Below are 13776 nucleotides of genomic sequence, written 5' to 3'. Positions count from 1 at the left end.
TCGAGTAAAAAAAAAAAAAACTGTGGTCTTGTGTGTGTGTGAGAGCGAGTGAATTTGTTTGAGCATTTTGTGGAGCGATACATGCAAAAGGCTTTACCGCCCCCCCCACCCCCACCCCCAGGAGGATTACAGAGTGTAAACACGGCAGTTCACAGTTAGTCTAACAGCAGGGGGTCTGTTCACCATTCGCCCCGCCAGCCCCCGTAGCTTTAGAGGTGTCACAGAGCGCAGTCCCCCCACAGGAAACGCACCGACACCCACCTGACCAAGCTGGCTCCACGATTGGCTGCCTCAGACGGATGGAAGGACCGGTCAGCACTCGCGATAGGACGAGAGAGGAGCGCCTCGCGTGACGTCGTCAGTGCAAGCGTCGCTGCGGCGACGAAACCGCTCCCGAGAGATGCGAGCGCTGTGTCCCCCCCCCCATCACACACACACACACACGCCCATACATGCCATATGTCCGGTCTTATGCCACACGCGCACAGTTATGTGCACGACGGCGTAAACATATTCTGGCATCGACTCTTGTCAATGCGACTCGTGAATAATGCCCAAGCGCGTCGTGTGCCCGCGTGCGGCAGGAGAATGTGATCCGAGAGGTAAACCCAGGTGTTAGGAGTGTGCGGCGTGGGCGAGTTGTGAGATAGGTGGGCGCCGCCGTCGTTAGGTTGGGTCAATCTGAGCCGTTAGCCAGTCAGTGTCTCTGTTTTGAGTTTCACGTGTGAATTTGAGTGGGAACGGACTTCTCCTCTGAGGAAGAAAACATAAGGAGGGTTTAATTGGACTCTGATCGACACTGGACGGTACGCGAGCGTGCGGTCGTGGACGTCGGATTTGTGGGCGTGTTTATCGCGTGAGTGTCGTGTGTGCATGCATGGGTATCTGTGCATCTCTCTGTACGTGTGTGTGAGCTGTGAGCGTGTGTGTGTGTGCGTGTCCGTCCGCTCCGCGAGCGTTCAGGCGAGAGCCAGCACGTGGGCCTCCCCTCCGAGTGTCCCCGGCTCATCCCCCAGGGACAGAGGAGCCGAGTCCAGCCACGAGGGCCCACGTGCCACCCTCTCAAATATGAATGGAGGATTTTGGGGGGTTGGGGGGAGGGGTGGAGCTCAGGGCCCTGTGCCACGCAGCACGTCTGCCACCTAACCTAACACCCCGCTGGCAACAGAACCTTCGAGGATCTATCAAACTCCTGAGGAACACGAGGTTCTTCTCCCGGGTCCCGGAATAGCGTCGGCGCGACCCCCGCCGTGCCGTCGCCTGCGTTGGTGAGTCGTGTCGGCCTCGTTAGCTGTTTGCCGCTCTCTCCCTGGCTGTGGGAGGGCTCTGAGTGGGCTGGATATGACAATTAATCATCCTGTCGTACCTGCCTTTGGTCTTTGCGTCTGAGAGAGAAGAGGCTTGTTTTTGCCGCATTTCTCTGCGACTGTGTAAATGTCAGCCTGGTATTTGGAGCCCAGGGGAGCGTGGACGGCGCGGTGATTCAGCGAAGCAGCGCCCGAGCCCGGGACCTGTTAGGCACGACGCCGTGGGAGCGATCGGAGGCACGCCCCCCCCCACCCCCCCCCGCTCTCCTGTTTCGTCCCTCGCCGTCGCCCCCCCCCCCACCCATCGTTTTGTTGTCATCCAATACGACGCACTCCCCGCGGCGTGACCACGTCACCGGCAAACTCCGGGTGGGGGGGGGGGGGGGGGGGGGTGGCTGGGACGAGGGGGAGGGGGGGGGGGTGGGGGGTGGCTGGGACGAGGGGGTGGGGGTTGGGGGTTCATCTGAGGTTTGCCTGTAAACGCCGGAGAGGGGGGCGCTCGTCCAAGGTTTTGATATTCGATTTCCGCGGTGTATCCTGGGGGGGGGGGGGGGATATCATTTCAGGAAAAGCAAAACCGCCCGTCGGTATCCATTCATCCCCATCTCTTCTTTCCCTCCTCTCGGCTCAGAGCTCAATGAGATAGTGAAGGACACCGCGCACGATGGATAGACTCTCTCTCTCTCTCCCCGCCACCCCCCACCCGGTGCCTGAAACTTTTGCACGAAGGCGTCGGTGTCAACTGCTTTAAAAAAAAGTTTCTCGACCAAACTCTTGTCACTCCTACACGTTTGTGTTTTCGGGGGCACGTGTAATTGGGTGTTGTTGAGAGGATGCTGCTTGTTTTTCTGGCTCGCCTAAGGTGTCAGGAGAGAAAAGACTGACAAACATTTCAGTTAATCAACAAGTCTCAATCATGAGCTACCAGCTGGGCACCGATCCGGAGAGTTTCATCTACTCTTCTCTGCTTCCTGCTCTATAAACTGTTCGACGTACACAAGAAGAGAGAGAGACACAGAATTAGACCCCCCCCCCCCCCCACACACACACACACACACAAATAAAAAATAAAAATAACATGAGATCATGTGTATAGTTTGTTAGCTTTGTTCCGCTGCCGTGAGGTCACTTTTAGCGCTCTGAAGATTGTGGTGTCATTGGTATATCTGCATCATTTCAGATGGTGGAACTGAAATGTACAAAGAGACACTCACACCCACGTACACACACACACACACACACACATGAACGGTGTGCACTTTTCTTCAGCCTATATTTGATTCAAAGACCTATAGGCCAGTATGAGAAGCTACACCACAGGGTTATTTTTGATCACGCAGGATGGTTAGCTACAAGATGCCTCGAAACGCATCGGCACAACTTCTTGGTGTGCATGCTCGTTGCGTGTGTGCACCTGTGCGTGCAAAAAGTGGAGAGCTCGAACGAGTGGGTCGCGCTCCAACACTGCACAGCTTGTGGGCAGGGTCAGTTCCAATGAATTTGCGTGTGCTCAGATTCGGAGAAAGATTAGGTAGCATGCTCCACCGTTATCTCCTCAAGACAACTCACTCTTGGTTCCTCAAATTTACATTCCGGTTCTCTCTCTCTCTCTCTCTCTCTCTCTCTCTCTCTCTCTCTCTCTCTCTCTCTCTCTCACTCTTTCTCTTAGGACAATAGATGAAGTGTGAGATGTGTGTGTGTGTCATGAGCAGACCTGACTTTGGAGAAATTACTTCAAGCAGCCGCAGTTTCATGATTTATGAGTGGAAAACGTATGATTGCGCCAAATTCCTATTTCGTCATATATTATAGAGGAAAACCAACACACAAAAAAAAAGCGATGGGTGCAGGTTTTATTCCCATAATGAAGTTAAGGTTTGCATGAGGGGAAATTCTAGGTAGATGTTGAAACAGACTTTGCCATTGACCAGTCACATTTAAATCACTATTAAATCATATCTGACAGAAATACCCAAACATGCTCACCCCATTTAACCTCTCTCTGTCTCTCTCTCTTTCTCTCCCTCCCTCTTTCTCTCTGCCTGCAGGTGACGTTCACCAAACGGAAGTTTGGCCTGATGAAGAAGGCCTACGAGCTGAGCGTGCTTTGCGACTGCGAGATCGCCCTCATCATCTTCAACAGCACCAACAAGCTGTTCCAGTACGCCAGCACCGACATGGACAAGGTGCTGCTGAAGTACACCGAGTACAATGAGCCCCACGAGAGCCGGACCAACTCCGACATCGTGGAGGTCAGTCGCCACACGCACGCACACACACACACACACACACACACACACATACACACAGACACACCAAGGCAAGTACACGCACACACCTTCTACGAAGGCGAGTCTTTGTCCTTTCACCTGTCTGTGAAGTATCTAACCTGGCTCCTTAAACCTGGGTGTCTGGCCAGTGACTGTAACGGCCTCCAGGGCCCATCTCCTTTGACCTCGCCCCGCCCCTCTCCCTGTCCTGTGTGGGGGAAGCTGGTCTTATGGCTCCTGCCGCCCGGGTCCCTCACGGCTGAAGCTCCCTGCAGGATGGCTGGGGCTGGTGATGGGGCCGGGGCTGGTGGTGGGGCCGGGGCTGGGGCTGGTGGTGGAGTTGAGCCGCAGTGTCAGGTAGCCCGTCTGCCAGGCAGCCAAGAGACAGACAGGCAGCTCAAGGAGCCCTGAACACCAATGTCACCCTCCTCCACTACAGACATGGTGGCAGTGGGCCAAACGTGGGGGGCATCGCACACACACACACACACACACACACACACACACATAGACTCAGACATTCACACACCCACACAGATACTCACAAACACACACAAGATGGGATTTAAGATTTCTTTTTTTAAACAAAGGTGCCCTCTTTCTTAAACCCCATAAACAGTATATTCAATTAGTGATACACACACACACACACACTGACACACACTCACACAAATACTCCATGTAAGAGAGGCATGGTGGTATAGGTATTGCCTCACAATCATGCAGAAACACCATTTTCTTTTGAAGAAGAAAGAAAACAATTGGTGTTTTTTTTTTCCGTTTTACTGAGGCCAAGGATCAAAGTCTGACACCAAATGAACTCAGGCACATGCGACGTTCTACCATGTCTGCTCAAATGACGTTGTCATTTGTCTCATTTCCCTTCGAGGTGGTCAAACAACGACCAACTCAATTCTGTAAATCTCTCCGTAAATCGTTTTGAGACCAGACACTGCACACAGGCAGGGGAGGAATTCAAACACACACATACATCAGGCCGCTCTATGACATAGGAACATTCTAGAGTTGCCTCTCAGGAATGTTCTAGGCCAGGTGGATTAGATTCAGTTGATGTGCGCCTTAAAAAAAAGAAGGAAAAAAATGAAACTGTTAAAAGTTTAATGGCCGAGCTTCCTTGTGCTGTAAGTGTGTACAGTGTACAACCGGCAGAGTGCAAACATCATCACTAAAACAGTTTTCATTCTCGAGTGCGTTAGACATCTTTGAAGATTTTTTTTTTATCAACTCTTGCTCCAATACGCATGTGAATTGACGTATCATGTCGAACATAACAAGCATATCCATGCATAGCTGAAGGAATAAACCGATTATGTACATTCATTTACATTCTTAATTTAGTGGTTGATGTAATCTGTAACATGTTGTATGCTATATAGGTACCCAAGTGACGTATACACAGTACGGTACATGATGAAGTCCTCAGTCAGAACATTGTGGGGAGCGTAAAGAGAACCATCACATGTTTGAACGACTGTAGTGCCTGTGACCAGACCTCCAGCCTTTGAAGCTCTATCTCTCTCTCTCTCTTTTCTCTCCCTCGCTTTCTCTCCCTCTCTCTCATACTCCTTTCCCCTCTCTCTCTCTCTCTCTCTCTCTCTCTCTCTCTCTCTCACTCACTCTGTAATACATAAACAGCCGTGCCTGGTGTAGCTTGGTAAAGAGCATAGCGGGGGGGGGGGGGGGGGGGGAGGCGGCTAGCTCTGTGATCCCACGGCAGACACAGGTTCCGCTGTCTCCGAGCGACTCTCAGCGGGGCGGAATCGATCCGAAGAGGGCTCCTCAGACGAGGCGGTGGCGCTAACAGGATCAGCCACGGCGGCCGGCGCTCGAGCCCTCGACCAGGAGGGAAGAGGGGGTGTCGGCGAGGGGGGGGGAGGGGTCTCTCTCCCGCGGAGCCCTGTGTGCCGCTGCTAGGTTATGAGGGGACAGGTGGGGGGCGCTCGAGCAGACTTCCTGTTGTGATGGCAGGATGGGGCCAGCAGGACAGCAGAGAGTGGGGGGGGTGACGGGGAGGGGGGGGCGGACCTCCAATCGGATATCTGATTGGACGGCCGCACATGAGGGGTCTGCGAAGCACGGGGCGGCGCGCACGCGCCAACACTCGTCTCCCTGTCTCTCTCTCTCCGTCCCTCCTCTCTCTCCGTCCATCCATCTTTCTCACCGTGTCAGAGTGTTGTGCGGTAAGCGGAGGTGCCTGGAGGTATGGTGGGTGGAGGCGAGGCGAGGCTGGGGCCGTCGAGCGCAGCGCAGTGCGTGGGAGGCTGGCAGAGACGGCCTGCTACATTAGCAATAAAGCTCTCTGTAATTAGCATGTCTTTGGTTGATAATTAGCGTTGTTCCGAGAGTGGCAGCGAGAGGGGCGCCCGGCCTCCCCGGCAACAGTGTGTTTACAAGGGGGCTCGGGGGGCCTGCTGCCCCCTCTCTCACTCTCTCTCCCTCCCTCTCTCTCTCTCTCTCTCTCAATCTATCTTCCCTCTCGGCTGATCCTCCCCGATGTTTTCCATGCCTCAGAGAGAGAGAGAGAGAGAGAGAGAGAGAGAGAGAGAGAGAGAGAGAGAGAGAGAGAGAGAGAGGGAGAGAGACTTGAAGGCCCAGATGACTCACTTAGAGCAAACCATCTCAGCTGAGTGCGATACGTCCGCAAATATCTGCTGGAGCAGGGAGACCAAGAAACAAACGCCAGCCCAGTAACAACACGGACCACCATACATTACATACGAGGCCAGAATCTCCGACGAGTACAGATGAGTTCTCTATAGGAAATCACCTTTTGACGCTAATTGCTCCGCATACAGCACAACACAGCTGAAGCTTCTGAACGAGAAGCGTTTGATCGAACAGATAGAAAGAAGCCCATCTGTTGGCGTCGACTGCTGAAGGCTGGTCTTATCCATCGTTGCGTGCTTCCACAACAACCCCCCCCCAAAAAACCCACGTTACAAATACGTTTGTGCTGGCCGTTTAGGTTCTCATTAGCTACGACGGAATGGGCCGTGAGACAAAAGGTGGGAAGGTTTCCCATAATTAGCTTCGGAATTCTTGAAAGAACGGCTTATTTACTGAAGCCCATCTGACAGCGCGATCCAAACGCAGCATCCGAAAGCTGCGTTCGTTCTGGACTGTGCTCGTCGCCCTGGCAGCTTTTGCAGTACAGTTAGAGTCTGGATTCAGATGAAACAGAGCCACAGGCAGATAGATTTCCTATACGCTCGGTCTGCCCGGACCACTTCCTGGACACGAGAGCAGCATTAGAAGAGAAATGGGAAGCCATGTTGAGAAATGACAGGAGAATGGATCTGCCCTCTCCTTTTTCCCCCCCCCATTTCTCGGGTAAGAATCTCTTTGAGCTCTCATTGGAGATTTATGAGGGCAGTATGGGGATTGTTAATTGCGGGTGAACATGAAAGACCTCTCTCTCTTTCTCTCTCTCTCCCTCCCTCCCTCTCTCTCCCTCTCTCCATGGCTGTGGATCTCGTCCCAGAGTGATTGGCGTTCGTTGGAACTGAACAGGCCCAATCCGACGGCGCGCTCCTGTCAGTCAGAGTGCCAAGTCTCACATTCCGCAATGTGTTTGTTTCTCTCCCTGCCTCTCTTCGAAACAAAGAAACACCTTTTCCGATATAGCTGGAGGGTATACTGTTTGTGAGGGAGCTTACTCACGACTCAATACCAGGCTCTTTATCCACCCTCTGACGCCACAAGGTCCCAACCTCACGTGTGTCGAGCCAAGGGGGACGGCCAGCGGCCAATCCCGTTCCCTCTCCCCCCCCCCCAGATTAGCTTAATCTAATAGTCCAACTCCCCTAATCCTAAACAGTCCACCCTCTCCCCCATCTCTCTTCCTCGGCCTCTTTGTGTTTTCCTCGTCTCTCTGTCCTAACGTTCTGAACGAGAGGGGGAGGGTGAAAGGCAGGGACGGATGAGAGGAGGGAGGGAAAGGAAGGGGGGAGGGGAGAGGGGGGAGGACGGGGGGGGGGGGGGAGACGGCTGGTAATTATTTCCAAAGGTCATTCTGTTAATGACTACCTGCTTGGCTAATGAGATTCAGGAAAGCTCCCTCGCAGTGTTTTTGCCCAGTGCATATCTCACCCTTGTGCCGTGATGTGGGAGGGGAAGCACAGGTGCGACTTCAGCCCAGTGACGATCCACCAGAGGTAGGGATGGGGGGGGGGGAACAGAGAGAGACCTCGCAGGAGAGAGTGGAGACAGAAAGAGTAATCTACCAACATCGCCACCAATTCATTACATGGCATGCAAAACGTTTCATTTGGCAAAATCTTTTTTTTTGTCTATTTTTTTTTGTCACACACATACATACTTGGGAGACTAATTAATTGGCTTGATTTCAGTCTAATTTGCCTCCAAACTATTATGTATGACTTAATTAAAAATATTTTTCCTCTTTTCACTCGCGTTTAATTTCTTCTTTTTTTTTTCCTGTCGTGTTCTCGCGCGTCAGCATAGCATGTGGCACAGCTCTCAGAAGTACCAGGGTGCATTTGCTCTGGCTCTTGAGAAAATATTCTCCGGCATGTGTGCTATTCCGTGTGCTTGTTTGGAGTCCAAACAGTATAGAGAACACTAGGCTTGAGCATGTGGATAGCTTGAGTCCAAACAGTATAGAGAACACTAGGCTTGAGGATGTGGATAGCCTGTTGAATGTCTACTTCTTCCGACACGCACAGCGACCTTTGCTGTTAACCCTTCGTGTTCCCAACGGTCCATGCAAATTCACCCGGCCTGTTCCTTCTCTCATCCATGTCCTGGAGAGAGACGAGCACTCGTCAGTGACAATTCAGCGCCAGAGTCCTGAGGGGTGTGTGACCTGTGTGTGTGTGTGTGTGACCTGTGTGTGTGTGTGTGTGTGTGGGTGAGGGCCTACGGCGGTGAGGTAGCGCAGATCACAGCACCTCAGTATTTACCAATGACAGAGAGATCAGCGCTCTGCTTGTTTCTCCTTCTGAGTCCAGGATTTCAGTCTGAAGCCGCTTTGACAGGCTAAGTAAATTAACCTAGCGACATTGGCAAGCTAACGGCAGAGGGATTAGAGACAAGAAAGGCCAGCTGACAGCTCACCTTTAATACCTGCTGTGGCACATCTTGAACAAGGAGAGGACTCTCCACTACAATAGGGCTTTGATAACTGGCTCGTAATTGCTAGGTGATCATTATCACTGTAGCGAAGCCACTTGAATACAGTCCCAATACTAAATGCAGGTCTGTGTGTATTTGGTTTGGAGTATACCCAGCGGTACAGAGATATTACATCTAACAGCTGTACAAAGGATGAAGAGAGAGGGAGAGAGGGAGAGAGGGAGAGAGAGAGAGAGAGAGAGAGGGAGAGAAAGATAGAAAGAGAGTGAGAGAGAGAGAGAGAGAGAGAGAGAGAGAGAGAGAGAGAGAGAGAGAGAGAGAGAGAGAAGCAACGCTCACATGTGATACGCTTGTGAAACTTTTCCCCAGGTTTCAAAGCGTTTTGAATTCCACCACGGGGCGTTCATTTGAGGTCCTCCCGTAAGCTCTGCTAAGCTCCCTGCCTCGGCCCTTTGTCTTTGGACGCAGGACTCTAGATAGTAACAGCTTGTCGCGTTTTTGACCCGTGGCCAGAGGGGAAGGGCTATTCGGAGCCTAAAAAGACAAATACCCCCCCCCCCCCCCCCCTCCCACAACCTCAGTTTTTTTCACACTTCCCTGCAATTGGAAACATCTGCCGGGTTCACACAGCACCACGTAAATACCAGTCTTTCAGATGCCCCCCCACCCCCCATCCTTCCTCCCCTCCTTCCCCACTTTGTATTTTTGGTATCCTTTTCCCTAATAAATGTTTTTTTTCTTTTTTTTAAGCGAAGAAAAGAAGAAAAAAAAATGGGTAGAGATCTAAAAATAGCGTGCAGCCGGGCTAAATATAGTTCAGTGGCTGACAGAGCTGGCTAGGAGAGCGGAGAAGAACGAGTGCAGAACAACACTGAGCGCGGGTGTGTGTACAGTATGCACGCGCTTGTGTTCCTGTGTGTGTTTATGTTTTCATCGCATGCTGTACAGACGGGAAGCGTGACTACACCGAGCGTCATAAGACCCCCTTCACCTCACCCCCGACTCCCCCCCCCCCCCGCCTACCCCCCCCCCCCTCCCCATTCTCCCTTGTCTAAGTTGCCTTCTTCCATACACACTGAATTGACAGACAAGGCTTTGTGAAAGTCCGGAAAAGTGTCCCAGCACACGAAACTCGTGTGTCTGTCCCCAATACTGTCGATAAAGTCAATTCCAGGCATGCATGCGCAGAGAGGTGTACATCCAGTATGGCACACAAAGGCATCTACCATTTTGTTCCAGGGAGCTGCAGCTTTTTCTTCAGCGTGTGAATGCTAACAGAGCGCTCTGCTGAGAGTTAATGACATGGTACAGCCCGAGCTGGGGAGGGAAGGGTGTCGGTGAGGAAAACTGGATCAACATCCGTAGGGGATCCAACACACTTCAGGTGGTTTTCACTGGAGTTAATTGGCGGATAATAAGCCCTTGACACCCATCGCTGGGAGTGACAACCCTAAGGTCTCACCCTCTCACAGTCAGTTAGCCTGTTAGGGTGGCCAGATTGATGATTGGTTTACGTGTCACCGCGTCTCTCTAGAACTTTCCTCTGCTACCTCTTCAGGGAAACTCTCTGTTTCCTTCGTTTCCTGTTTTCCGCGTATGTTTATTTGTCACGCAGACGAGTCAAACGTAAAAGGCGGAGAGTCTGCGAGGTTGTGCAAGGGCTTAGCTTAGCGTCCGGTTGCACCTCAGAAAAAAAGCCCTAGCCCAGAAAAGCAGAACTTCAGACGGGAAGCTGTAAGTAACGTTTTGATCGTCGGGGAATATCAATATATAAGCGGATGTCGGATCGGCTCCCGACAACAAAAGGCAATTTTAAAGGGAGGCTTTTTTTCTCTCCGATGTGCCAATATGTGGTCCCCTTGGTGCGGGCCAAGTGCAGAGGCAGACCACTTCAGAGACGGCGCTGCCAAGCGCAGGCATTTCCGCGGCGCGGCGCATCCCCTCCGCCCCCACCCTCAGGATGACATGACGCCTTGTTCTGTGAAACTATTTGTGGAAAACTGGGAATAATGAACAGCTATTTTTACCATTGGCATTCCCTGACTGAACCATGCCCCCCCCCATCCCCCTTTGCACCCCCCCCCCCCCCCCCCGCTTGTCTCGTGGCGATGGCGGTGACTTTGGGGCCCGGGGTGTGGGAAGGGTGTGGAAATCCAAGGTCACGCCGTGGAGGCCACATGGCCAGTCAATTGTTGCTCATGGACCCACGCCCCCCTCCCCCCTCCCCCCCTTTCCTGTTGTGCCACCCTGCGATGCAGACACTGAGACAAAAGACGATAGCTGATGATTGGTGGGGGACAGAAGGGGGGTGGTGGGGGGCTGGGGGGCTGGGGGGGGGGGGGCTTGGAAATGGGAGGGGGGGTCAAAGCAGAGTTGACACACTACCCCCCCTGTCCATTCCCTCCCCACCCCTCCTCCCGTTCGAATCGTAGGCCTTGTGCCGCGGGATATACTCTTAGGACTTATTGTCGAATCATTACTGGTAGAACACTTTATTGGTGTGTCCTTAGTGTCTATTACCCTCAATGGCGTCTGCTGCTCTGTGAAATGGGCCTGTGGAACATGGGGAGGGGTGAGTTAAGGGCTTCACGGGTATCAGTGCCCTCTTTATCCTGCCTCACTGAGCTGGCATTGTCTCTGCGGTGCCTGGCTAATTATAAAGTGTTTCAGTCTGAATGGCCGCACTGTTCCCCACACTGAAGATGCGGCAGCCGCTTGCCAGTACGATGCAGACATGTGCTCCCGATGTGTCTCTCTCTCTCTCTCTCGTCCATATGGGATGAACACACACACACACACGCGCACACAGATAGATGCAAACACACGCGAGCCCATCTGGTGAGACACTTTCCACAGCCCCCCCCCACAGCCCCCCCCCCCCCCCCCCCGCTTGACGTTGAGAGGAGTTTGTACGCCGCGTTGCACGTCTGCGAACCCTCCATCGCTCCCACGAACGCACCCTCTCTCCCCCTAACACACACCCCGCCCCCCAACCCTAACCCCCCTCCTTCACCCACACCCCTGCACCCTTCTCCCTCCCTCCCTCCCTCCCTCCCTCCCTCCCTCCCTCCCTCCCTCCCTCCCTCCCTCCCTCCCTCCCTCCCTCCCTTCCTCCCTCCCTCCCTCCCTCCCTCCCTCCCTCCCTCTCTGTGATGATGCCCAGGCTGTAATTACACACTCGAGGCCAGAGTTTATTACCCAACACCCTGTCTCTGCTCAGGGCTGACGGGGCCCCACCGCCGGCCTGTGACTCCTGATTATAGTGTACCAGGAGCACGGGGGAGGGGGGGGGGGTCGGCCAAGTCATCGATGCAGCTCTGGTTTAGTGTTTCCCCCTCAGTCCGCTCTCTGGCCTTCACAGATGACGATGGGGGAAAACACACACACTCACACACACACACACAGGGTAGTGCATTGGGGGGTCCCAGCCCACAGATTGCTAACCCTTCCCACTTACCCTCAATAAGCACACGCACACACATGCTCACCCCACCTCAGCAGTCGTCTCTGGGTATGGCCCTGGACGTGGGCCTGGCATGTTGGAACCGCGCTCCGCGGAGCTGTGGCCTCTCTCTGCCTTTGGTCGGCCATCTGCTTCCAGTGAGCGAGGCCGGGCTGAGGCCTCTGATGTCCTCCACTGCAGAGGAGAGGCGGTGGAGGAGAGGGAGAGAGACACAGAAATGAGTTATTTGGCCCTGCCACCACCTAGCCCATCGGCGATTGTGCTTATAGGACAGTTACCCTGGGGGGAGGGGGCTAAAGGTGTCCTATGCACCCCTCCTCCCCCCCCTCCTCCCTTCCCCCCCTCCTCCCTTCCCCTCCCCCCCAGCCACAAGGCTCCATACCAATCTGCCGAGGTGTAACTGAGCGTGCCACCTGGTGATGGAAAAGGGGGGCCCCGTGCCCCCCCGGCGGTCCCGCCCGCCCCACACACACACACACCCGCGGCCCTAGGCTCACCGCGGCGCCTTATGAGGTCACAGCCCTCTCCCAGGACCACCCCGGTGTCTGAGCGCTGGGAGAGGTGAGGGGAAATCAGTCAGCCATGTTGGACTGGCTGGAGAGTGAAGGGCCATTGGCCCAAACCGAGATACGGCCAATAAGGCCCTGTCTGTGTCAGATCTCTCGTATTCTCTGCCCACACTGCAAACATGATTACCCATAAGTGGCGTTCTTATTGAAGGCACTTTTATGTGCTCGCCGGGCCAACTTTCTTGCCGCAGACTTCAGTGCACGCTAAAGTATAAACAGACACGTTTACGAGAGTTTCGTTGCTGGACGGGAATGATATTTTTTGGGTCCCGGTGTTGTCAACAAAAGACTGTAACCTCTTTCAAAGACCCCAGACAGGCGGTTGCCAAGATGCGAGTCGTCGGTATCTCCGTCGCTTGTCAATCTGGAGACGATTGCGAAACTTCCACAGCCTCTCTGTCGCCAGCGCTCGTAAACTCGCTATAAAATGTTTGGCCAGCCCTCGTTCCTCCTCTGCCAACGTCTCTTAGGGTGGGGGCACTGGAATGATCACACCCCCCTGAAATAGCCGGCACTCCCCCACCTGATCAAGGGCAGGGCCCCCCGGGTAAACAAGTTGACATTCTGATTGGGGTTTGTGAGAAGTGGGCCGGGGGGAAGGAGAGAGAGAGGGTGGTTTGGTGGTTGGGGGAGCGTGGCGGGGGTGGGTGGTCAGGGTGGCAGAATGCTGAGCAGACGGACCCCGGTCCAGTCTGGGCTCTGGCGTCAGCTATCCCTACAGGACCCTTCAAGCCCCCCGGAATACACAACGAGTTACCCCCCCCTCCTCCTCCCCCGAAATACCCCCTCCAAATACCCTCCAAAATAACCTCCAGAAAAAAAAAACATGAATTTTCACAAGTACAGAAGCACTGTTGCATAAAAGGGCTCGGCTCATTCAATCCTCCAGGCCTCAGCTTGCCTAGCCGGCCCAGCCCGGCCCAGCCCGGCCCAGCCAGGCTGGGCTTACCCCAGCTGTGGGAGTGGATCTGAAGGGTACAGATGAGACGGGTGTGTGTATGTAGGACGCGGTGTCTACGCCCCTCCTGCAGCACACGGGGCCCCGCTGACAG

General features: G+C 53.9%; 1 protein-coding gene across 1 annotated transcript in view; it reads left to right on the top strand.

The window, feature by feature from the left end:
• mef2cb (myocyte enhancer factor 2cb) overlaps positions 1 to 13776 on the top strand; it is a 71746-nt gene that overhangs the window by 40836 nt on the left and 17134 nt on the right. Inside the window, 1 exon segment of the mRNA XM_084690185.1 lies at positions 3356 to 3559. Coding sequence (XP_084546311.1) covers positions 3356 to 3559 — 204 coding nt within the window.

Source organism: Hypomesus nipponensis, chromosome 24, assembly GCF_054491055.1.
Source record: "Hypomesus nipponensis isolate SF chromosome 24, ASM5449105v1, whole genome shotgun sequence".
In the NCBI taxonomy this organism is placed as follows: domain Eukaryota; kingdom Metazoa; phylum Chordata; class Actinopteri; order Osmeriformes; family Osmeridae; genus Hypomesus; species Hypomesus nipponensis.
Note: the sequence above shows the minus strand (reverse complement) of the source record. Positions and strands in the feature narration are given on the sequence as shown.